General features: G+C 32.1%; 2 protein-coding genes across 2 annotated transcripts in view; one reads left to right on the top strand and one right to left on the bottom strand.

The window, feature by feature from the left end:
• The window catches only part of LOC114331887 (uncharacterized), a 507,499-nt gene that overhangs the window by 40,846 nt on the left and 442,574 nt on the right, over nt 1-24,079 (bottom strand). The gene's annotated exons all lie outside the window — the stretch shown is intronic.
• On the top strand, nt 1,060-8,121 carry LOC114331897 (uncharacterized). Its single transcript, XM_028281590.2, has 2 exons — nt 1,060-1,184; nt 7,669-8,121. The coding sequence occupies exons 1-2, from the start codon at nt 1,131-1,133 to the stop codon at nt 8,077-8,079; spliced, it is 465 nt and encodes a 154-aa protein (XP_028137391.1). The 5' UTR covers nt 1,060-1,130; the 3' UTR covers nt 8,080-8,121.

Genomic DNA, 24,079 nt, shown 5'->3' with positions numbered 1-24,079 from the left:
TGAGTTATTGATAATTAAAACTTGTAATATCATGTAAAAACCACCTTTACCAATTCTTTCAAAGTCTTCTCTTTTTGGGACTGAGGATTTTAAAAGTATTTAATATTAATAGTCTTATAGATCTTTTTTACCAACAACAAAATTCTTTTTTACCAACCTTACTAAGATGAAAATATAAAAGTTACGGTTAAAAAATCAATATATTTAAAAAAAAAAAAAAGGAGAAATCCAATTGGAAGCATAACAAGGTAAGTTGGCGGTGTTTTTAGTCATTGGCCCTATTCATGTATTCTTTTTTATTTATGTATTATTAAGAGATTCCAAAAGTTTGACTGGCTTAGAATGATTAGTTTTAAAAAAACTGGAGTTAAAAGCGAATAACGATATTTGTCGTTTGGTAAAAAATGCCATTTTCTTCAGAATAGAAAAATTAGCATTAGGAATACAAAAAAATGTTTATACGAAAATGTAGGCTCTTTATTTCCCAAGAACTTGGCTTGAAAAAATGTTTTCTAGGGCAAAAATTGAGTGAATCGTAAATGAAAAAGACATTGATTTTTTCGATATAAAACTAACACTTTCGATAACGAATAAATCGAAAAATATTATTTTTATCAAAAAAATGTATAGGACATTTTTTGCTTACAATGAATGTTTTTATCAACTTTTGCAGTAAAAATATAATAAAAAATTTCCAGCCCCGAAATGGGGTGGCAACCACTCCCATGGTAAAAGCGCCTTTCAGCATCATATAGATTTTGATCCTTGGACTATCCACTACTTATTCACAAATTTTCAAGCAAATCGATTTATTCTGTAAAAATTGCGAGGTAAAAAGCTTCGGTTCCTAGACTATAAAATAATGCAATTCTTCTTACATTAATTTTATAACAAATTTGTTACTAAAAATAAAATCAAAATTCCAGTTCTCGATGAGTTCAAGATCATATTGATAAAAAATATGAATTTTATTATGAATATAAAAAATGTGAATGTCCATATCAAAAAGTTATGTGAATGTCCATATAATTATTGCGTACGTAAATATTATAAATAAATATGGACCGTATATATAAACGGTTAGTTATTTTTGTTATTATTCTCAATACATCATTACAAGATAACTTATAATGTTGAAGTACGCGATAACTTTGTTATTTTTATTTTATTTCGTCTGGAGTGAGGTAGGAATCCAATAATACTAACAGTGTATATTATACAGGGTGTCCCGAAAAGAATGGTCATAAATTATACCACACATTCTGGGGTCAAAAATAGTTCCATTGAACCTAACTTACCTTAGTACAAATGTGCTCACAAAAAAAGTTACAGCCCTTTGAAGTTACAAAATGAAAATCGATTTTTTTCAATATATCGAAAACTATTAGAGATTTTTTATTGAAAATGGACATGTATAATTCTTATGTCAGTAACATCTTAAAACAAAATTATAGTGGAGTTTGTCCACCCCATAAAAAATTTATGGGGATTTTGTTCCCTTAAACCCCCCAAACTTTTGTGTACGTTCCAATTAATTCATTATTGTGGTACCATTAGTTAAACACAACGTTTTTAAAACTTTTTTGCCTCTTAGTATTTTTTCGATAAGCCAGTTTTTATTGAGATGCGGCTTCTTTTTCAATATATTTACGTAAAAATTTTATGGGGGTTTTGTTCCTTTAAACCCCCCTAATGTTTGTGTACGTTCCAATTAAACTATTATTGTGGTACCATTAGTTAAACACAGTGTTTTTAAAACTTTTGTCTCTTAGTCTTTTGTTCATAAGTCACCTTTTATCGAGATGTAGCTTCTTTTTCAAAATATACCTAAAAATGTAAATTATTAATAAATTTTCAGATTGTTAGCAGGTCTCTATAACCGTACTTAACCATATACAAATATGTGGTGGATTCGACAAATATTCAAAATATCTCGATAAACACTGGCTTATCGAAAAAGTACTGAGAGGCAAAAAAGTTTTAAAAATAATGTGTTTAACTAATAGTGCCACAATAATAATTTAATTGGAACGTACACAAAAGTTTGGGGGGGTTTAAGGGAACAAAACCCCCATAAAATTTGTATGGGGTGCACAAATTTTACTTAATTTTTTTTTAAGATATTGCTGTCGTATAAATGCCACATGTCAATTTCCAATAAAAAATCTCTGAGAGTTTTCGATGTATGAAAAAAAATCGATTTTCATTTTGTAATTTCAAAGGGCTGTAACTTTTTTTGTGTGCACTATTGTATATAGGTAAGTGAGGTTCAATCAACCTATTTTTGACCCCAGAATCTGTGGTATAATTTATGACCAATCTTTTCGGGACACCCTGTAGTTTGTAATCAATAGTCATATATTTTGATTTTATATTGATTTTATGTATACAGTATAGCATAGGTGCAAATGAAAGAAATAAATTCGTTATTTCGTAAGCCAGCGACTTTAAGAAAAAATCCTGAAATAGGTCGATATTTGATTTTAAATTATCATATTTTGACATAGGTACATATCATACTAGTGACGTCATCCATTTGGGCGTGATGACGTAATGGGTAATTTTTTTAATGAAAATTGGGGTTGTGTGCTTGCTCATTTGGAAGGTTATTTAATTCTCTATTCTGCCATATAAACATTAACAAACTTATTTTATTTATACAGTGTGTCCAAAAAAGATGCTTGTGAAATAAATTCTTGACACAAAAAGAAGAATGTATGTAATATTTTTTATTCAAAATATATTTTTCTGCTATTAGAAAACAGAAAAAAATGTTTATTTGCGGTTTGGTGGCAGCTTGAACATCGAATTTAACACAAACAATGCTTATTTATGAAATAAACATTTTTTTCTGTTTTTTTCAGTAGTAAAATATATTTTGAATAAATAAATTACAAACATTCTTCTTTTTGTGTCAATTATTATAATTCAAAAAGTTTTATGAACACCTTTTATAAATAAATATGATAATGTTTATATTGCTGAATAGGGATTTAAATAACCTTTCAAATGGGCTAGTACGTCATCATGCCCAGATGGATGACGTCACTAGTGTGATATACAGGTCAAAAAAACGTAATTTAAAAATGAAAATCGACCTGTTTCAGGATTTTCCTTAAGTTTTCTGTTTACGAAATAACGAATTTATTCCTTTCATTTGCACCATACTGTATAATGTATATTTATATACAAGATGAGACATTAGTGTATCATTAAGTCCAATTACTCATTTGTCCTAAGAAAGTCGAAAAAAAAATGTTGAGGCAAAAGTTAGGGCATATATGTTCATATTCAGAAGTTTTTTAAAATAGCCTAATATTGTCCAAAATTATTAACATATAGAAATATTTAGTTTTGGTATATAGGGTTGGTCAAAACTTAGAATGAGTATTTTCTGAGTATTCTTAAATAAATCACCCTATTATGTATGTATATCTTAATAATTTTAAACGGTTGTAGACTATATTAAGAATCATTTGAGTATGAACAGATTTTTTATGTCAAATCTCTACAATCTATAGGGTGATGACATTGCTACGAAATTATAAAAAATGTAATTTCTTTTAAACTACCTCGTAGTTGCAAAACCTATATTAAAAAAACACCTAGATTTCAAAATTGTAAAAATATACAGGGTTTTCCATTAAAAACAGATAAGTTTTTTCCACCATATCAATATGAGTGGCCCTGTATATTTGAAAATATTTTTACAGTACGGTCCCATCTATGTCTTAACTTCTACCTTAACCTACTACTACCTACCCTCTATTGCACACACCACTTTAGACAGCAGCAATTTTTTTTAGGTAAATATGGGAAAGTAAGATGATTTAGACTAGTTTTAGATAGTTATTTATTTTTAAAAGTTTTTATTTCTTTGAAAAAAAAAGTGTGTATTCAGATATACATTGTGCATATATTAAATATTTATAATGGGAAATTAGCCACAATATTATTAAAAAATGATTTTTATTAACGTTTCGACGCCCAAATCGGGTGCCGTTGTCAAAATACAAAATACTACTAACATAAACAAAAATGTTGTTGTTTAGTAAAAAAATTCTTATAAAGTATGTATACAGCGTTCTTAGGCGTCAACGCCCTTCGGTAGGGATCTATGGAGGAGTATCACCAAGCCGGAAGCCCTTATCACTTCCCGTACCGCTCCTCCATAGGCCGATCAGACGCCAGTTTATTCCAGACCAAGCCGTAGACTCTATCGAGTTTTATACTATGGCGTTGGCCTTTTATAAATTTCATGACCTTGCTGAGGCTCGAACCAGCGACCGCAAATCGCAAATCCACTAAACTTGTCGATCGACTGAGCCCCAGCTAACTGGACCGTCAAGACCGACAAAAATTCTTCTAATAATTTATTTAATTTGACTTAGAGATCTCTAACGCGAGAATTTTAATGTCACCGTTGCATATGGTTGTCTTTTTAAAGACAGATCACATGCTATGATTTTTTTGTGACGGATATTCTTGAGTTGGAGTTGATTTCATGTAATCGAATGAACTATCTTTCAGTAAAGTCGTCCCAGAAACGCAACTCATAAATATTGGCAATATCATTTTAAAGTTTTCTACTTTAAAATGTACCATATGTATCTGAATTGCCGATATAAATGAGTCAAATTAAATAAATTATTAGAAGAATTTTTTTAATAAGCAACAACATTTTTGTTTATGTTAGTAGTATTTTGTATTTTGACAACGGCACCCGATTTGGGCGTCGAAACGTTAATAAAAATCATTTTTTAATAATATTGTGGCTAATTTCCCATTATAAATAGTTAAAATTGTAAAAATGCCGCAAGAAAATAGCTTCAGTGCATATATTATTAAAAAAATTGCAATTCTATACCTTCTTTAGTCAATACAGATTTTTGGTCGGGAAGGTCATGCACTGAGGCTATATTTATAATGAGGCAAGGTCAAGAGAAATCGTTGGAATACAACAAACCGGCATATTTATGTTTCGAGGACCTTAAGAAAGCATTTGAAAGGGTCACATTAAAGGACGTTATCCACTTGTTATACTCGACAGAGGTACCTCTGGGGATAATTAAAACGATAGAAAACATCTACCAGAACAACACAATAAAGTAAAAGTGGAAGATGTACTAACTGACCCAATTGAAGCCGGCAATGGGATAAGAAAGAGGAATTCCTTGAGTCCTTTATTGTTCAACCTGATCATGGACGAAATAATAAAAAAAGTAAGAACTAAAAAGGATACCAAATGGGAGAAAAACAACTTAAAATAATCTGTTATGCGGACGATGCAATACTAATCTCTCAAAGTGAAGATGATTTACAACGTATGCTGCACAAATTCAACATCATCGCCAGAAAATTTAATATGTTAATTTCCTCAAAAAAGACAAAATGCATGGTTATAACAGCAGATCCAATAAGATGTAAATTGGAGCTGGAAGGTCAGAAAAAGGAACAAGTGATGGAGTTTAAATACCTAGGCATCACACTATCTAGCTACGGAAGGCTCGAAACAGAAGTGGAAGATCAAGTGAATAGAGCAAACAGAGCCGCAGGTTGCCTGAATTACACAATATGGAGAAATAAAAATATTGGAAAAGAAATGAAAGGCAGAATTTACAACACAGTCATCAGACTAATAATGACATACCCGGCAGAAACACGACCCGACAGAGAGGACAAAAAGGTTGCTCGAAACAGCGGACATGAAAACCCTTTGAAAAATCGATGGTAAGACTCTATAGAACAGAGCTATACGTACAGATATACGACGGAGATGCAAGGTGGATAACATTAATAACTGGGTAAGAAACAGAAGAATAGAATGGAATGACCACATAAGCCGAATGACAATAAATAGGGTAGTCAGGACAGCGAGAGACGGTTCCCCAATAGGAAGACGATCAGTGAGAAGGCCACGAAAACGATGGAACGACAACTTACTAGAGGCACATTGAAAACACAGAGAGAGTCGTGTCTATACAAAAAGAAGAAGAAGAAGAAGAAGAATTCTCAATTAAACTTTATACCAACTACACAAAGGAGTTTTCACTTCACGTTAAAAAACTTAACTAGATGGTATACAGCCAACTATCGGGAACTGTTCCGTTTTATTTATATTTCTAATGATTTCTCTTGAACTTCTTCTTCTTCTTTGTGTGCTGGTTTTCAAGTGTTGACTATCGTCGTATTAACAAGCTGATGTAATATTTCTCGGTCGGCAGCCGGATTTATACTCAGCAATTGCCACTGCTGCTGCTGCTGCCGGGAATATTGCCCGAAATACAATATCGATGCGAGTGACGTGTTCACGTCAGTCCTCACCAATATCCTCATAACTCATTTGCCGAACGACTCTCAAGGATGGAATGTGACGACAGCATCGTCTTGCTCACTTACTCACTTGCGAGAGAGAGAGAGAGAGAGAGAGTGGTTTAATGTAAACACGTACTCGTGCTCGCGCTGCCAGTACTTTGACGAAAACAGACTTTTTGGGGAGCGCCGTACAATGGCAGTAGCATGAGCAGTGGTAGCGGGAGTGAGCTATTTACATATTCATGCTGCCCACTTCCCTGTCCAATTCCCTGTGTAACAGAACTGAGTGTAAATCCGGTATGAACAATTCCTCGATAGTTCGACTTGTCCATTGTCTTTGTTACGCAGCCAGGACAGTTGTTTTCTTCCGATTTTCTTGATCGACCGGAGTAAGCGACATTTAGTTCCTCTCATTATATGACCGCAGTATTGAAACTTTCTCATGTTTAAGATGTCGATCAATTCTCGCTCTTTTTGCATGATCTCTAACACACTTTCGTTATACCGGATTTACACTCAGTCCTGTTGGACAGAGAAGTGTGCAGCGTGAATGTGTAAATAGCTCACTCGCGCTGCCGCTCCTCATGCTACTGCCATTGCACGGCGCTCCCCAAAAAGTCGGTTGTCGGAACGGAAGTCCAAGACCGGCATCGCGAGCGCGAGTGCGTGTTCTCATTCAACAACTCTCTCTCTCACTTGCCGCCGGCAAAACGGCAAGTGAGCAAATGAGCAAGACAATGCTGTCGTCACATTCCATCCTTGAGAGTCGTTCGGTAAATGAGTTATGAGGGGATTGGTGAGGACTGATGTGAACACTTCACTCGTGTCGATATTGTATTTCGGGCAATATTCCCGGCAGCAGCAGTGGCAAAGGCTGAGTATAAATCTGGCATTAGATATTTGTGCTGTCGGCGTGTGACGGTAACACCACAACTCTCTGCTATTATGGCGGTGTCATCTGCGTACCTGATGTTATTAATAATTTCACCACCGAAATTATGCATAACATCTCTTTCTCTGTTGAACTTGTCTCATTATAAATATGGCGTCGTTGCATGATCTTCCCGATGTAAAATCTTGCTGTTCTTTTGCTAGTAGTATAATTCCATTTAGTTTGTTTGATTATTATAATGGTGTGTTTAATAAATTAATTTCTCTGTAATTCGTCGGGTCCGATTTGTCTTCGTTTTTGACATGCTTGATTTTCACTTTCGTGCTCTTCTGTTTTGTCGTATTGCTATTTTTTATTAGTTTAACAGTTGTTTGGTGATATTTTGTCATTCATACCACCAAGTCCATACTTAGGAGTTCGTTACGTATTATATTTTTATATAATACTACTATTTATTTTAGGTATCCGCTTCAAATGAATATAAAGATAAAATTACCAACTGTGAAAAACAAGAGGGTCTTAAATTTGAGGATCTTTTGGACAATTTAAAAAAATATCTTGAACTATCAGCAGAAGTTTACGGGGAACTTCCAATGAAAGCGTTTAATCTATGCCTTTACAAATCTGTAGGCCTGATAACCAAATACGATGAATACGACCCAAGAGAAGCTTCAAAATTAATACAACTGTTTTTCCCTGAAAACACTACAAATACTCTTAGCCTGCAAGAGAAGACAAGAATAACTGACAAGATTACGCAGAACTGTTTACAATATTTATTTGGACATTGTCCAATGCCGGGTGCTTATGAAATGAGTTTATGTATTCTTAGAGAATATAAGAACTTCTCTAAAGTAGATCGTGTATTGTAATACTTTAATATTATTAAACAATAAAATTTTAACAAATTTAAATATTTAATATTTTTCTTTTTATACCTCCCCTCAAGTTATGTCAATTATTCTAATAAATATATTTTATTTGTTAAAAACTCGAGTCATCTAAAATATATTTTTCAAGTACATAATACCAAAAATATCGTCTATAATCCCAGGAAACACAGCATTTAAAAATCGAAAAATTATGCTAAAATACAGTTTATGGTTTCTTTCGATTCACAGATGATACACAATCTCCAGACAGCTGTTTCTGCCTTGCGGCGTCGTCAGTGGAGCTGCGTGCACTCTGAATCAAAACGAAACCAAACTGTCTATTTAAGTGAAAATTCAAAAATAGTTTAAAATCCACTATTAGGACGCTGCAGCTATATCTCTTAAAAAAAGAGAAAAGTCCCAGATAAAACAAAATTCACCATCAAAATAAAAATTAAAATAGTAAATAATTATTTAAATCTAAAACGTTTCTTATTGGAGCTCCTTTCTGGTAACATCGTTAATCTCTGACTTTTACAATTTATAAGACGCGAAAAGGACGAATAAAGCGGAATGTGACTGCATATTGTAGAGTCCTTTTCGCTTTCTTTATTCGTCGTCTCTTGTCTTATAAATTGTAGAAGTCAGGGATTAAGGATGTTACCAGAAAAGAGTTTCAATAAAAAAATTTCAAATTTAAGAAATTATTTAATATTTAAATTTTTATTTTAATGTTGAATTTTGTATCTGGGACTTTTCTTTTTTCTTTAAGAGTGTCTGGAAAAATTATGTGTTTGTATTTTTAGAGAATTTACAAACTTGCCTTGTTTATAGTAGATCGTGGATGGTAATACTTTAATATTATTAAGCAATAAAATTATTAATAAATTGGCTATTGGACCGTGCAAGTTCGGCAAAGCGACACCTGGTTTCTACGCTCAGCAACATTATTCGCACTTTTAATTATATTGGCCACTTATATTAGTCCTGTTTACCGGATAATTGTCAAGGCCATAGTCCAAAAAAATAACAAGAAGAAAACATAAGATTCAGGTTATGTTATTAAAACGTAAACAACTGTAAGTAGTAAATAATATTAGTTATTAAAATGCAGTACTGCAAGCAAAATACAATTAATTAAATTTATCTTTATATAATAATTGCATATCATATCAATATTGTGGAGCAATATATATTTTTTCTTCTTCATTGACAGTAGATATGAAATAAACGTCAATGTGACAATTTAAATTCACAATGAATACTTTAAGAAAGTTACAATATTTTTCCGCTATTTTCGCACGATCATTTCTCGTATCCCCTCCAAGTACTTGCACACCGCGAATAGCGGGATAAGATGGTAAAAATTCCCTCGCACCGATCAGCCCCGCGACTGGTGCTTTCGATAAAGGATATAAAATCATAACTTTATACACATTTTTGGCTTCCCAAAGGCCATAATATAACCTCTTGAATCGAGAGAATAAGATTTTTCCCATTTAATTTTTTTTGAGGGCAGTTTTGCTTCAAAAAATCTAAAAAATTCAACAAGATATATATTTTGAATGCAAAACAGCCAGATTTTTTTTAGATTTTAATTTTGAAAATTGGGCATATTATGAAATATTTTTGAATATTTAAAAAAAAATTTTAGGTTATGATAATATGTTTTGGAAAACTCTTAAATAGTATTTTTTGGGTATTTTTTTTGGTTCTTTTGAATGGCAGAAGCAATAGTTTTAATTTGTGAGCGGAAAGAAAAAAATCTAAAATACCGTTTTTTTACTAAGATTGACTGTCCTGAGATGCATCTTTTAGGTTTTAGGATTCTGACTACATTTACTGAAAAAACTAATAGTGCAAATTTTGTCATGAAATTTGGTGTGTGGGGTTGTAGTAATATTTGGAACAACTTTTCCAAATTTTATCGTTTTCCGATATTTCTAACGCGAAGCAAATATTTGTGGATTCGCAGAAGACCGAGTTTAAAATTTACATTTCAGTTGACTATCTTAAAAATTTGAACCATCAATCTGTATGACTGTGCAAAATTTAAAATATGTGTATGTGTAAATTAGAAAATGCTTTTTTTTCAAAATAACTTAAAAATTACTAGGTATATCAAAAACCTAAAAGGGTAAAAATATCTAGGTTTTGCTTGTCTCACAATTTCTGATTTCTTGTTTTTCTGTAAGATAAAAATTGATTAAGATATGGCTGTTCAAAATTTGCATACACTCATAATTAGTGACTTGTTCAAGTCATTTCAACTACAGCTCTTTCAAAAATAAGAACTTTGAACCGATGAAACTTACACATATATAAACAATGCATACACGAGTAAAGCAACTTGTGAAGCGGGAACGATTAATTTAATTTAAGATGCTAATTATGAAGTAATTTTCACGATTTCTTTACCAAAAAAAGGGATCAATTTTAGTTTGAGCGTAACTTACTTACTTTTGATTCAAGAAATTTTAAAAACACAAAAGTAAAGCTTTTTTTAAGCACTTTAAAAAAGTTGAAATTAGTTTTCCCCAAAAAGTGTTTTTTTTTTATTATTTCAATTTGAAATGTTAGACGAATATACAAATCTACTGTTACTGGGTCTAGAGACCTCATACATACAGCATTTTTTTTCACTTTTTTTATAAGATACATTTTTGCTACGAATTCTTTTTTTCGATAAGACACTTACTTTTTGAGTTATTTGTGAAAAACCGTTTAAAAAGTGTTTTTTTTTTTGTTGAAAAATGAATATACACTCGCAAATAACTCGAAAAGTATTAACTTTGTGAAACAACGTTATAGAAATAAAAGTTGTTTAGAATTAGTTAGTTTATCCATTTCCGGACTTATTTTGATCGTATATTTTTTCACCTTCAAGAAGTGGTAAAACTCACCCCCAGGGGAAAGGCACATATGGGTACAATACCACTTTTTTTTCTTTGACATGTTCGCTATGTGTATGCTAAATCTCATGTCAATCCAAGTGGTTCTTTAAAATTTGGAGGTTTTGCATTTTTTTTTAGTGTCAATGAATGGACTATATTATAAAGATATCACTCATACAGAAATACGGAAAGTATTTAATTAAATAATAAATATAGATGTACAACTTTGTCCCTAATCTAATACTAATTAGAAAAAATTCTGTCGAACGAGCGCTTAAATATTTGAGGACAGATTATACTAATTTAAATAACCAATGATATTTTATCAACAAGAAAACAAACCAAAAATAAACGTTATTAAAGATTAGGTACGGTAAGCAAACCATATTAAATAAAAAATAATAAAATAAAAAAAGAGGTCGGACACGCATACTAAATTGAAAGGTAGCTTCTAGATTTAGGTGCTTAAATACTTAAAATATTTATTATTGACAGTAATAATAAAATTTGGAGCAAACCGGACTAAACATAAATCTTTTTTTTTTTTATTTAGAAAATAACCGCATTAACCACGAAGGTCATTAGCGGGGTAACGAGAATACAAATTAATAAGTTTACAAAAGTATGAAATTGTGTACAATTAAATCTTATTTGCTAGGTTACATTTATTAAGGAATTGGAAAAGAGGTTTACAGTCGATTTGCAGGTTAAGAATATCTTTAATATTGTTTGAATAACCAGATATAGATTGTTTGTAAGCGGCAAATTCATCACATTTTGTTAGCATATGTTTTATTGATAATGGTAAAATATATCTTCTGCATTTTGGTGCTTCGGTATGGGTAATAAGATGCTAATGAGTAAGTTTACAGTGTCCTAACCGAAGACGAGATAAGATTACTTGGTTCGATGTGTTGATTGTATGTGGATTCCAAGGACCAGTATCTTCTTTAACGTCTCTTAACTTGCTTGTAGATGTTTTCCATTTTTAACCCATAGAAAAACTATGTTTGAGTCTGTTTAATGCAGACTGTGCAATATTTCTTTGATTAATATGGCTATAGGAGTTTTCGTGAAAGTTTGTATAAGTCTTAGTGAATTGAGTGAGTCAGATATTATTATAGAGTGTTTGGTTTGTGCATTGGAAATGTGCTTTAACGATTGTAATATGGCATAAAGTTCTCCATTTAAGATACTGTAGAAACTGAGTTTTGGTTTCATTGTTTATGAATACTGCTGCTCCTACTCCTTGGGAAGACTTAGACGAATCAGTGAATAAGTGAGTGTAATTTTTATAATTTGAGACTATTTGTTTATAATTTTGATATATAAGACGTGGATTGGTTTCATATTTATTATATTACGTCAATTGGGTGTTTACATGTGGGGTTTTGATAATCCATGGAGGAATGCTGTGTTCATTCATTAACCACGTTCTGGGGAAATTTTGGAGATTTAACGTTGATATTATATACCGGTGAATTCTAACAAAAAAGGGTGATGGAGAGGTACTATGTTGAAAAGTTGATTTGAAACGATTACACAAAGTGTTTTATGAGCAGCAACTGATGGTAGTGATGCTATTCTTGAGGCATATGATAAACTAAGAATTTGTCATCTGAAAGATAGAGCTGGTTTGCCCAGTTCGCAGTATAGGCTTTCTACAGGCGTTGTCCTGTAATCCCCTAGAATTATTCTTAATGCGGTGTTGTGTATAGTATCTAAGCATTTTAATATTGAAGGGCGAGCAGATGTTTATGCAATACATCCATTATCAATTTTCGATCGAACAAGGCCTGTATATTTTTAGCAGCATTAGACCATCAGATCCCCAAGACTTGTTTGCTAAGCATCTTAATAAATTTAAGCCCTTTTGGCATGAAAGAGTTAGTGTTTGAATATGATTTTTCCACGACAGACGTTCGTCGAATATCATACTCAGAAAATTTATGTGTGGAGTATAGCTTAGTTTCTGGTTGTATAAGAATATTGATGGTCGTTGCTGTTCTGTTATGTTTATTTTTGAGAATAATATGCAGTTTGTTTTGTTTGGGGAAAAATTCGTTCGAAGAATGTTATGCACTGCTGAAGGCTTTGAGCCATGGTGCTAAGATATCTTCCCTTGATAAACACTATCATGTCATCTGCGCAAAGTCTGGCTACAACTGGTTTCTTTAAGTCTTTTAAGACATCATTCATAGCATTTAAAAATAAAGTTGGGCTGCGAATTGATTCTTGTGGGGTGCCGTTTAATTGTTTCTTGGTTGATGATATTGTTCCAGAAATTCAGACTTGGAATTCTCTTCGAGATAAAAAATTGCCTATGAAATTTATTATATTTCCTTTCAATCCCCAGTGATGTAGTTTATTTAGGATGATTTTATGGCATGTAGAATCAAAGGCTTTATTAATGTTAAAATAAATTATTAGACATTTATCTTTAGTAGCAAATGCTTCGTGAATATGACTTTCTAGGTCAGTTGTGTCGCTTGTAGATTCTTTGAGTCGTAAATTGCTACGCCTCCCCTCGCAACTTGTACATTTCGGTTTTTAACGAATTCATTATATCCCCTCATTTTGTGGACATTTTCGTCTCGGAAGTGAGTTTTTTGTAAACACAATATGTCCGGTGAATGGAGGGCTATGATATGTTGTGGCATATTTAAACGGCTATAGTACCCATTTAAGTTCCACTGGAGTAATGACTCGAATCTATTTATTGGGTCTCTTGAGATGGGTTTGAGATATCAGATTGGGTATCACTTAAATTTTTGGATTGCTTTCGTAATTTGTTTTTTAGCCTTGTGACACGAGTGTTTAGCTTCTTAGTGTTTGAGTGGGGATGGAGTTCTGCTAACATATCTATTAATTTTGGATAATCTTCTGTGAAGTCTTCAGCAATGCTAAGAACATCCTTCGATCCGTATGTATTTTCTAGGAGCTGTTTAAACCGATGGCTGTTGATTATGAAGGGAGGAGAATGGGAGTCGATATAATTTATAATGGATTCAGTAAGTTCTATTTCTTGATCTGATGTATTAGATTTGGGTTTTTTTCTATACGACTGTTTGGAGAAGAGAGAATGTAGAAGTATTATGTGGCGTTTGTTCTTCTGGAGTAGCTCTTCAGCTGTTCGTTTTGTTTCGGATGAAGTTGTTGAATTAGAAGTTTTATCCGAGGCTGGGATATCTTCAGATTGAGCAGTGCGATCTGGATTTGTTACCAGATTGGATGTGATTAAAGAAGTATTGGCGACTTTTGCAGAATTTTCTACTACTGAGGAACTTTCGGGTAGAATATTATTTATTGTGTGAGAATTTAAGTCATTAGAAAATGTTTCTTCAGGTTGAGTTATTGGCCAGATTTGAATATTATGTGTGGGTTGTGATGATTGTTAGGTATTTGGGTTAATATTGCCAGAAGGGCATTGGGATGCAACATGACCATATAGTTTGCAGGTGAAGCAGCGTTGACTGTCTACGGTTAAAAAGATTTGGTATGATAGATTCTCATGTGTTATTTTTAAGAATTCGGTTATGATAATATCTGGGGAAGAAGCGATATACACCTGTCTTCTGAAGCTGAGTATGTGTTGGTATTCAGGATTTGATGCACCTATTCTAAGAAAGTTTATTGGAGAAATTAATTTTAATCCAATATTTTCCAGTAAGGTTACAAGAGATTCATGTTGGGATTACATTCGATAATACTGGTCTGTCCGCTGGTGAAATCATTCGTCTTGCTTTGATGATTTCCTTATTTACAACAATTTGACCATGATTAGTTAAAAACTCGTCGACCAGTGATTTATTGGTTAGATAAACACATATTCTGTTGTGTGAAATTCTGCTACAGAAAGTGATGTTTTTTGGTTTTACCAGAGGTCCCAATTGGAGAAGATAATCTTGAAGTTTTGCTCCCTGAATGGAGCCGAAGATATTTGCCTGCTCCTTGTTAGGATACTTGTAGATATTTTGTGAGACAGTGCTTGCATAAGATGCGTTGGAGGTACTCATATTATTTAAATTGGAGCTATCAGTATTATCTGGGTGAGCGTTGGTAGATGAAGATTGATTTGTAAATGTTGGTTGTGACATTATATGTAAAATATTCAAAATTGCAAAGTTATTTTGTTAAATATAATTATTGTCCAAAACATTTTTTTCAGGCCGACTGTGCCTTTTTGTTAAAATTCACTAATCGCCAGGCGAGTTTTTGCTAGCTTATTAATTTTCAACCGTGTGGATCTGAATTTTTAACCTTAATCAGCCTAATAAAAGTCGCCTAGATGCAGTTAATATTGAAAATTTTACTCACAGTTCAGTTCTTGGTGTTTTATATCACTGCACTATTACAACTTAGCTATTAAAAGGCTTTAATTTAGCGGTTATTTGCTTAAATCGACTGTAAATTATAAACGTGTGTTTACAAAACAGGTCTCACAAACAAGTCCAACAAACATAAATCTTACTGAAAATAGGTTGATGGAATATTGAGTTAAATACACAACGGGATGTGTTTAAAGTAACAGAAATAAAATAGTAAAACTAATACTACAGTTAAATTAAAAGCAGTATATACATTATTATCTGATATACCAGTATATATTATCTGATATACCAGGAAACTTACATATCTAATAAATTTAACATTAGCACACAAAGTAAACATATCTTTATGCTACTTTTTATTATCCCACATTATTCTGGACCCATTGTCATAAAATCTTAAATGACGGGTTGACTAGACATTTACTTTTTAAGTTGCTCAGAACAGAACGCATTAGTCCCTAAATTAGCTTTATATTTTAGGGACTTTCACATAAAACTACCAATACTTTTCTTGGTATTTTGCGGTAGCTATTAAAGCTTGGAAAACCTTTAACTAGGTGACATTATTGAGGTTACCTTGTACACAAAAAATATGAAAGGTTAACTTTATTGTCGTGTAAAATAATGTTAGCAGATACTAATGAAAACGGGAAATTCGCTTTTTATACGCAAAAAAACTGCTTACGGACTAAAAGGACTGTTTACGTTGTCTATATTATACAGGGTGTCCCAAAAAGATTGGTCATAAATTATACCACAGATTATGGGGTCAAAAATTGGTTGATTGAACCTCACTTACCTATATACAATAGTGCACACAAAAAAAGTTACAGCCCTTTGAAGTTAAAAACTGAAAATCGATTTTTTTTTCATATATCGAAAACTCTTAGAGATTTTTTATTGAGAATGGACATGTGGCATACTTATAGTTTGCAACATCTTAAAAAAAAGTAAAGTGAAATTTTGTGCACCCCATAAAAATTTTATGGAGGTTTCGTTCCCTTAAACCCCCCCAACCTTTTGTGTACGTTCCATTAAATTATTAGTGTTGCAGTATTAGGTAAACACAATATTTCTAAAACTTTTTTGCCTCCTAGTACTTTTTCGATAAGCCAGTGTTTATCGAGATATTTTGAATATTTGTCGAATCCACCACATTATATTATTTGTATATGGTACCATTATAGAGAGCTGAGAGAGTAATCTGAAAATTTATTTATAATTTGCATTATTAGTTATATTTTGAAAAAGAAGCCACATCTCGATAAAAGGTTACTTATCAAAAAAATACCAAGAGGCAAAAAAGTTTTAAAAACACTGTGTTTACCTAATGATACCACAATAATAGTTTAATTGGAACGTACACAAACATTTGGGGGGTTTAAAGGAACAAAACCCCCATAAAATTTTTATGTTAACATATTAAAAAAGAAGCCGCATCCCGATAAAAACTGGCTTATCTAAAAAATACCAAGAGGCAAAAAAGTTTTAGAAACGTGTTTAACTAATGGTACCACATTAATGAATTAATTGGAACATACACAAAAGTTTGGGGGGGGGGGGGTTTAACCTTCCGATGACCAACCTTTTTTTGTTACACGGATGACCAAAGGGGGGAAAATGACCTCAGGTCAAAAATGTCAAAAATGACAATTAACAAAAAAATAAAGTTTTTTTTTAAATTTTTTTTATGACATGGACTTTATGTCATTCAGCCAGTCACAACATGAGTATTAGTGTCATGTGTAGTGTGTATGTTGAGTAAGTGTCTTGTTACTTTGCAAAGTCGACGTCATTAGCGTAGAATTACTTGGAATTACACATAATAGACGGTATTTTACTAAACATCAACTTCAGAATATATTTTTTATTCGTAAAATATAGGGAATTAAAAAAATAAAAAAATAATGAGTTAAAAATTGAAAATACTGTTGAATTTATTAAAGAAAAACATTCGCTGGGGTCACAATTTCCCCCGCTTGGTCATCCGAAGGTTAAGGGAACAAAACCCCCATAAAACAATCTCTAATAATTTTCGATATATTGAAAAAAATCGATTTTCATTTTGTAACTTCAAAGGCCTGTACCTTTTTTTATGAGCACTTTTGTACAAAGGTAAGTTAGGTTCAGTTGAACTATTTTTGACCCCAAAATGTGTGGTATAATTTATGACCAATCTTTTCGGGACACCCTGTATATACAACGCAATAAAAAGCATAAATATGTCGATGTAAGCATAATTATTATTAGTTCAGTTATTTGGTCAAGAAAAAGGGGGTTACTTGAAAAGTTTTACGTGAGTTTTGAAAATTGGTTATTTTAAGGATTTCGGTATGCTATTTTCTAATTTCAACTTTGCCACCTAGTATCTTCGCCGCTCGCGCTACCGTATTGATAAAATGGCGCCTAATAACAGTTTTCTGGAAATATCTTCTTTCTAACGCATTTTATGAATAAAACATTTATATACAAAATTAAACTAGAAAAAATTTCCTACAATTTATGTATTTATAATTTTTTTTGTAAAATCAATAGTATTCGCGTACCAGCGTCACACAATATTATTTATCTACACCACCACGTATTTTTCCTATATTTTTCTAAAATATTCTACTATTGTCGCTTTATTACACCTAGTCATTTGGCATGGCGGAGAACCATTTTCATCAATTGGCAGTAACTACATCACGTGCGTTGATCGAATTATAAATCCAATGCCATAATCGTATTCGAGGTAAATCCTGAAGATTTAGCAAACCATAGTGCCAAATAATACGCGGAACGATCCCGACCATTACGAATAGCTGCTTCAGTAGACATACTTTTTGACGAGACAATGATTTTAACTGTGTCACAAATTGGAATTCCTCAATTTCTGGGGAATGATGAGAACAAGAACCGCCTAATTAGAATGTTGAAGATAAAATTTGAATGGGGAAAATTTCATGTTCTCACAAGCCACGGAAGATGCGGATACACAAATCATCAATACCGCCATAAATTTTCACCAGCATTCGATACCGTAATAGTGGTTGGCCAAGATATAGATATTCGGATTCTTTTCACAGCTCTATGTACGAGATCAAACGTGTACTTTCTCAAACCCGGAAAAGGAAAAATTTCCCAACAAATATATTCCACTGAAAGTATCTTCTGTTTCACATTATAAAACTTTTAACGTGCGCGGGTTTTCTCGTGCGGTAGTTTTGACGCACATATCCTTTTCACACAATAAGAATTGAGTCGCACGAAGATTGGCTGTGTTGTTTGGTATATTATTTTTATTTGCACTTTGTGGCTGAGGTAGGTACATGATACAATGTCTGATATGTATTATTACGATGTATCATTACAAATGGGTATTTTTTGTCCATACTTTTGTCCTAATTAGATCAGTAAGGATTTGCAAAAAAACGTCTATTTTTGGATGTGAGAGGTGGCATTCGGGTTTTTGCAGATAAAGTTAGGTGACACTTTCAGTAATAATAATTGACATATGCTCCTTCTCAAATATGCCCGGAACATTAATAAAAAAATTAAAATATTTAAAAATTTCAATAAACATTTTTTTCTGCTTTCTTTGCTTATAACTTTAAAACGATTCGTTTCGGAACAAAGTCGTAGAGCAATAAAATAAAGATAATTGAATTTTTTATGATATAAGATTGGTAAGAAATGTCTTAAGGTATTACCTTTTCTGCAATATAGCAATAAATACAAAATAAGGGGGCAAAGTAAGTCGGTTGTTATTCAATATTTTTTAACTACTTTGGTGGCACTTAGAACCTTAGTACATCGCTTGGGAATTTCTTTGTAACATACTTAAATCGTGTACCAAATTTCATTAAAATCGACCTAATAAATTTTGCATAATAAATTTGCAATCTAAATGTTTTTAAAAAAGTTCAAATTTTTTAAAATCTTTCTGAACAATAAGTAGACCATTTAGAAGTTGGCTAATTTTTTTACATATAAAGAGGTGCTCTACCTATCTAATACACTTTATAGAATTAAAATCGGATTATTTAAGGGGCCTCAGCAATGTTTTAAATTTATAAACAATTTATTGGCTTATAAACAATTAGCTTTGTTTAATAATAAAAAAAAAATATTTTTAGCAATGTAAATAATTAAAACCGGTATAATTTGACTTGAAGTTTCAAATGCTGTCAGCAGAATTGCTATTTTATTTTTTAATCAAACGTTATTCGCGTTCAAAAATTGCAATTTCTCGATTTTTTGAAAGTTCCACCACGTTTATCTCGAAAACTATGCATCCTACGAAAAAACTGGTAAGAAAATTTTTTGCTTAGAATTACCCAAGAAATACAAAAAAATGTTTTATTTTGCGGAAAATCGATGTTATGTAATTCCTCAAGTTATTTGTTTTTAACAATCTTATCGACATCCGGATCAACTGTTACCCAAAAAATTCGTGTTCTACGGGTCAAAATACATAAAAAAACTTGGGTAAGTCCATCTAAATAAAGGAGCCCGTAGCACCCCCTCCTGGCCACAGCACTAATTTGTATATAAGCCAAAAAATTGTTTACAAGTTTAAAACATTGCTGAGGCTGCTTAAATAATCCGATTTCAATTCTGTAAAGTGCATTAGATAGGTGAAGTACTTCTTTATATGAAAAAGAATTGACAAATCTTTGTATGTTTTAGTTTTTGTTGTGCAAGATTTTAAACATTTTTAATTTTTTAAAAAAAGTTTAGATTGCAAAATTATTATGCAAAATCTAGTAAGTCAATTTTAATGGAATTTGGTGTACGGTTTTAGCACATTACAAAAATTTTCTAAGCGAATTAGGAGGGTTCCAAGTGTAACCTAAGTGATGGAAAATCATTGAATAAAGACAGGCTTGTTTTGCCCCCTTATTTTATATGTATTGCTATTTTGAAGCAATGGTTATGAATTAAAACATTTTTAACCAATCTCTTCTGATAGAAAATTTTATTATCTTTGTTTTATTCCGATACGACTTTGTTCTAAAATGAATAGTTTTTAAGTTAAAAGCAAAAAAACTAGAAAAAAAAACGAAATTTTTTGAAATTTTTAAATATTTTATTTTTTTATTAATGTTCCGGGCATATTTGAGAAGGAGCATAAATTAATTATTATTAACGAAGTTATCACCTTACTTTATCCGCAAAAATCTGAATGCCACCTCTCACATCCACCTAAAAACAGGTCCTTACTACTCTATAATGTATTGTAATGCGAATTTAATTAATTTGCAATTTCTATTTTGTCAGTTATTATTTCTTATGTTTTTAATTAAAAGTCTTAATTTGTTCTTATAATCGTTGTTCTACTAAGTAATTTGTGGGATCTTTGATTAGCTCATATAATTAGCTCATACAATCTATGTAATAAACTATTTTAAATTGGAAATAAGCCATAATTGAACTAAAAAAATGATTTTATTAATGTTTCGACATCCGACTTGGACGTCGAAATGTTAATAAAATTATTTTCTTAGTTAAATTGTGGCTTATTTCCCATTTAGAATAGTTTATTACAAAAATTCTACAAGAAAACAGCTTCAGAACAACATTACAATCTATGTTTTTCATGTACAGAATTTAGAAGAACCTCTGCCATCCACTCATTTTTAAATGTTGTTCCCCTCGTTTTAAATGTTGTTTTTAGATAATTTCACGCAAGACGTGATCGCTGCCCTACTCCAGTCTTCACCGAGTCGTTTACCCTATAAAACTAAATATAATTTCGTAGAATAAAATGTATTGTTATATTATATGGAGCGAAATCAAATTATAGTGTTGTGGTTACTTTATCGTCAAGGAAATAGAAATAAGAGAAACCGAATTGATTGGGTCCATCCCATTAACGCAAAAAGATACGATTTATATATTTTTATATTCACACATATTGATGGAACACCCTCTATACTCAACGTTAATTGCAACTATGTAAAATAAAGTTTATTATAATATACCTAGCAGTTTTAATTATTGTTGTTATCAGTAACATATAAATAATTTTGCTGTACTTATCAAATGTGTTTTTCCTATCACCGAATTCGTCAAATTCACTGTTAAGTGCACGGCATACACAATTCCAAGCATTTCTCGTCAAGTTTCTATCTTTATATATTTCTATTGTTTTGTCCCAAAGAACAGGTCTCGCTTCAATTAATGTTATTAACATTTCACTATTAATCTGAGACATCATATTATAAAATATATTATGCACCTACTTTAAACAGCCACAAAGGGTAAATAAAAATAATGTACCAAACAACCAAAGAAACTACCTTCGAGCGACTGAACGACAGTATCATATGAAAGGATGCATTAAGTCCGCTATATTACTAGGTGCGTAAAGGCTGCCGTCTTTTGTTATGCGACTTCACCGAACGTTCCAACTACCGTCTAGTGAGAAAGGCTCCATATGATTACATCAGCCATCATTGAAATGTAGTCGTGCGTTCTAACGCTCGCACGTTTAAATTCTTATAATGTGAAACAGCATATAGATAAAACAGCTGCAGATCATATCTTATCTGTGCATGCCTTCAGTGGCTGTGATATAACATGTGCACTCTTTAAGCAAGGAAAAATGAAATCCATTAATGTATTTCGAAAAAATCCTGATTTGAATGAGAGGTGATTGAGGCATTTAAAAATCTAAACGTCGATCCAGAGATCATTGCTAAAGCAGAATAACGTTTCTTCCTTCAATTATACAGTTACAGTGATGTGAAAAGTAAGAAAAACATGTCTTTAAACAAATAAAGACATATGTATGCTTCACAAAATTACCATATAAAAGTCAATATAATATTGCGTCGCTACCACCAACAGAAGCAATAGCACGACAACGCTCTTTCAGGACCAGGTTCAGCATGGAAAAGAAACAAAAATGGACTAATTCTTGTTACGATGTTGCAACTCCCCGCTGCAGAATTGTTATTGAAACTTATTTCTTGTAAGTATAATAAAGGATGTCAGAAAGCCTGTTGATGCAGAAAAGCTGGATTAAAATGCTCCATTATATGCACAAATTGTAGTGATACTTGTAACAATTAGCAAATTTCACAATATAATTACGATGAAGAGGAAGAAATGACGATTATTTTTGAAAAAGCTTTCAATGAAATCGAATACGAAGAGGCGTGTGATGAGAGTCATAGTCACATGGCAGATGATGCGGACGAAATTTAGGTCTCCGATGTCTCGATCGATCCTCTAGACAAAGTGGTAATAGAAACAGCAGAGCGATGGATTTTGAGCAAAATTTCTAAATAAATGCATACCATTTCGATTAGGCCTACAGGGGAAACCACAATAAAAAAACGCGCCGCCATTGAAATGTACCTACTTTTTGACGCTCGTACGCCAAAAATGATTGATTTTATGAAAAAAATAAAAAATACGTAAAATCCAGGAAATTTTTCCTAGTTTAATTTTGTACATAAATGTTTTCTTCGTCCAATACGTCGGAAAGGAGATATTCCCAAAAAACTCATATTATTCGTCATTTTTTCAATATGGCGACGCGAGCGGCGGAGATACGTGGTAGAAAACTTGAAATTCAAAAAAGCATATCGAAATACATAAAATTACCAATTTTTAAAACAAACGGGAAAACTTTAGGTACAGGTAAACTACCAAATGATTGTATTAGGTATTTGTATTTGTTTTTAGATAGATAGAAATAGATACGCTACAACATAAACATGACAGCTTTAATGTACACAGGAAAATAAAAGAATTAACTAGAAAACCAGAATACAAACAAAATATATTATTTGATGAAAAGGGAGATATAGTAATGGATACAGAAAACAAATTGATGGTATGGACAAACTATATAGAACAGCTGTTTAACGGCAACCGAGACACAATAGATAACGAATATTTCGTTGAGGAGACTGGACCAGAAATAAGAAGAAAGTGAAGTAAAACACACAATTAAAGAACTGAAAACTGGGAAAGCTGTACCACCGGACGAAATACCGACAGAAATATTGCAACTTATAGCCGACTGCAGTATACATGTAATTGTCGAATTATTTAATATCATATACAGAACACGTATATTACCTAAAGAATGGCTTCTATCAACATTCGTGATTCGTGACTATACCGAAAAAGAGAAACACTAGACAATGTTGCGAACACCGTACCATCAGTCTAATGTGCCACATACTCAAAGTATTTCTAAAGATTATTCATCGTAGAATATACCAAAAGTTAGAACAAGATATTAGACAAACTCAGTTCGGATTTAGAAATGCTTAAGGAACCAGAGAAGCATTATTTGCAGTAAATGTGCTAACGCAAAGATGTTTAGATGTAAACCAGGACATCTATGTCTGTTTTCTAGATTATAACAAGGATACGGTGAAACATAATCCGTTAATAAAACTACTGAGAACAAAGAACATCGACACACGGGATATAAGAATAATAAATAATCTGTATTATGAACAAGATGCTGTCATAAGAATAAATAATTTAAACACAAATAAAATAAAAATCAAAAAAGGGCGTTAGACAGGGCTGTGTCTTGTCGCGATTACTGTTTAATGCATACTCAGAAGAAATATTCAAAAAAGCAAGAAGACAAAGTAGCAGGCATAAAAATATATGGCCTACCCATATGTGAAATTAGATATGCCGATGACACAATACTAATAGCAGAAACTATTACAGATCTACAAAGAATTTTAGATAAGGTTGCTGTTTATAAAGAAAACGAAATTCATGGTTATATCAAAGAAAAGTATTAGAAACATCAAT

Source organism: Diabrotica virgifera, chromosome 4 (genome assembly GCF_917563875.1).
Source record: "Diabrotica virgifera virgifera chromosome 4, PGI_DIABVI_V3a".
NCBI classification, from domain to species: domain Eukaryota; kingdom Metazoa; phylum Arthropoda; class Insecta; order Coleoptera; family Chrysomelidae; genus Diabrotica; species Diabrotica virgifera.
This window is presented reverse-complemented; position numbering and strand designations above follow the sequence as displayed.

Bases quoted from the DNA above. Each gene is read 5' to 3' on its own strand.
- LOC114331897 (XM_028281590.2), top strand. From the start codon at position 1,131: ATGTTGAAGTACGCGATAACTTTGTTATTTTTATTTTATTTCGTCTGG. The intron at 1,185-7,668 runs GTAGGAATCCAA...TATTTATTTTAG, and splicing joins TTTATTTCGTCTGGAGTGAG to GTATCCGCTTCAAATGAATA.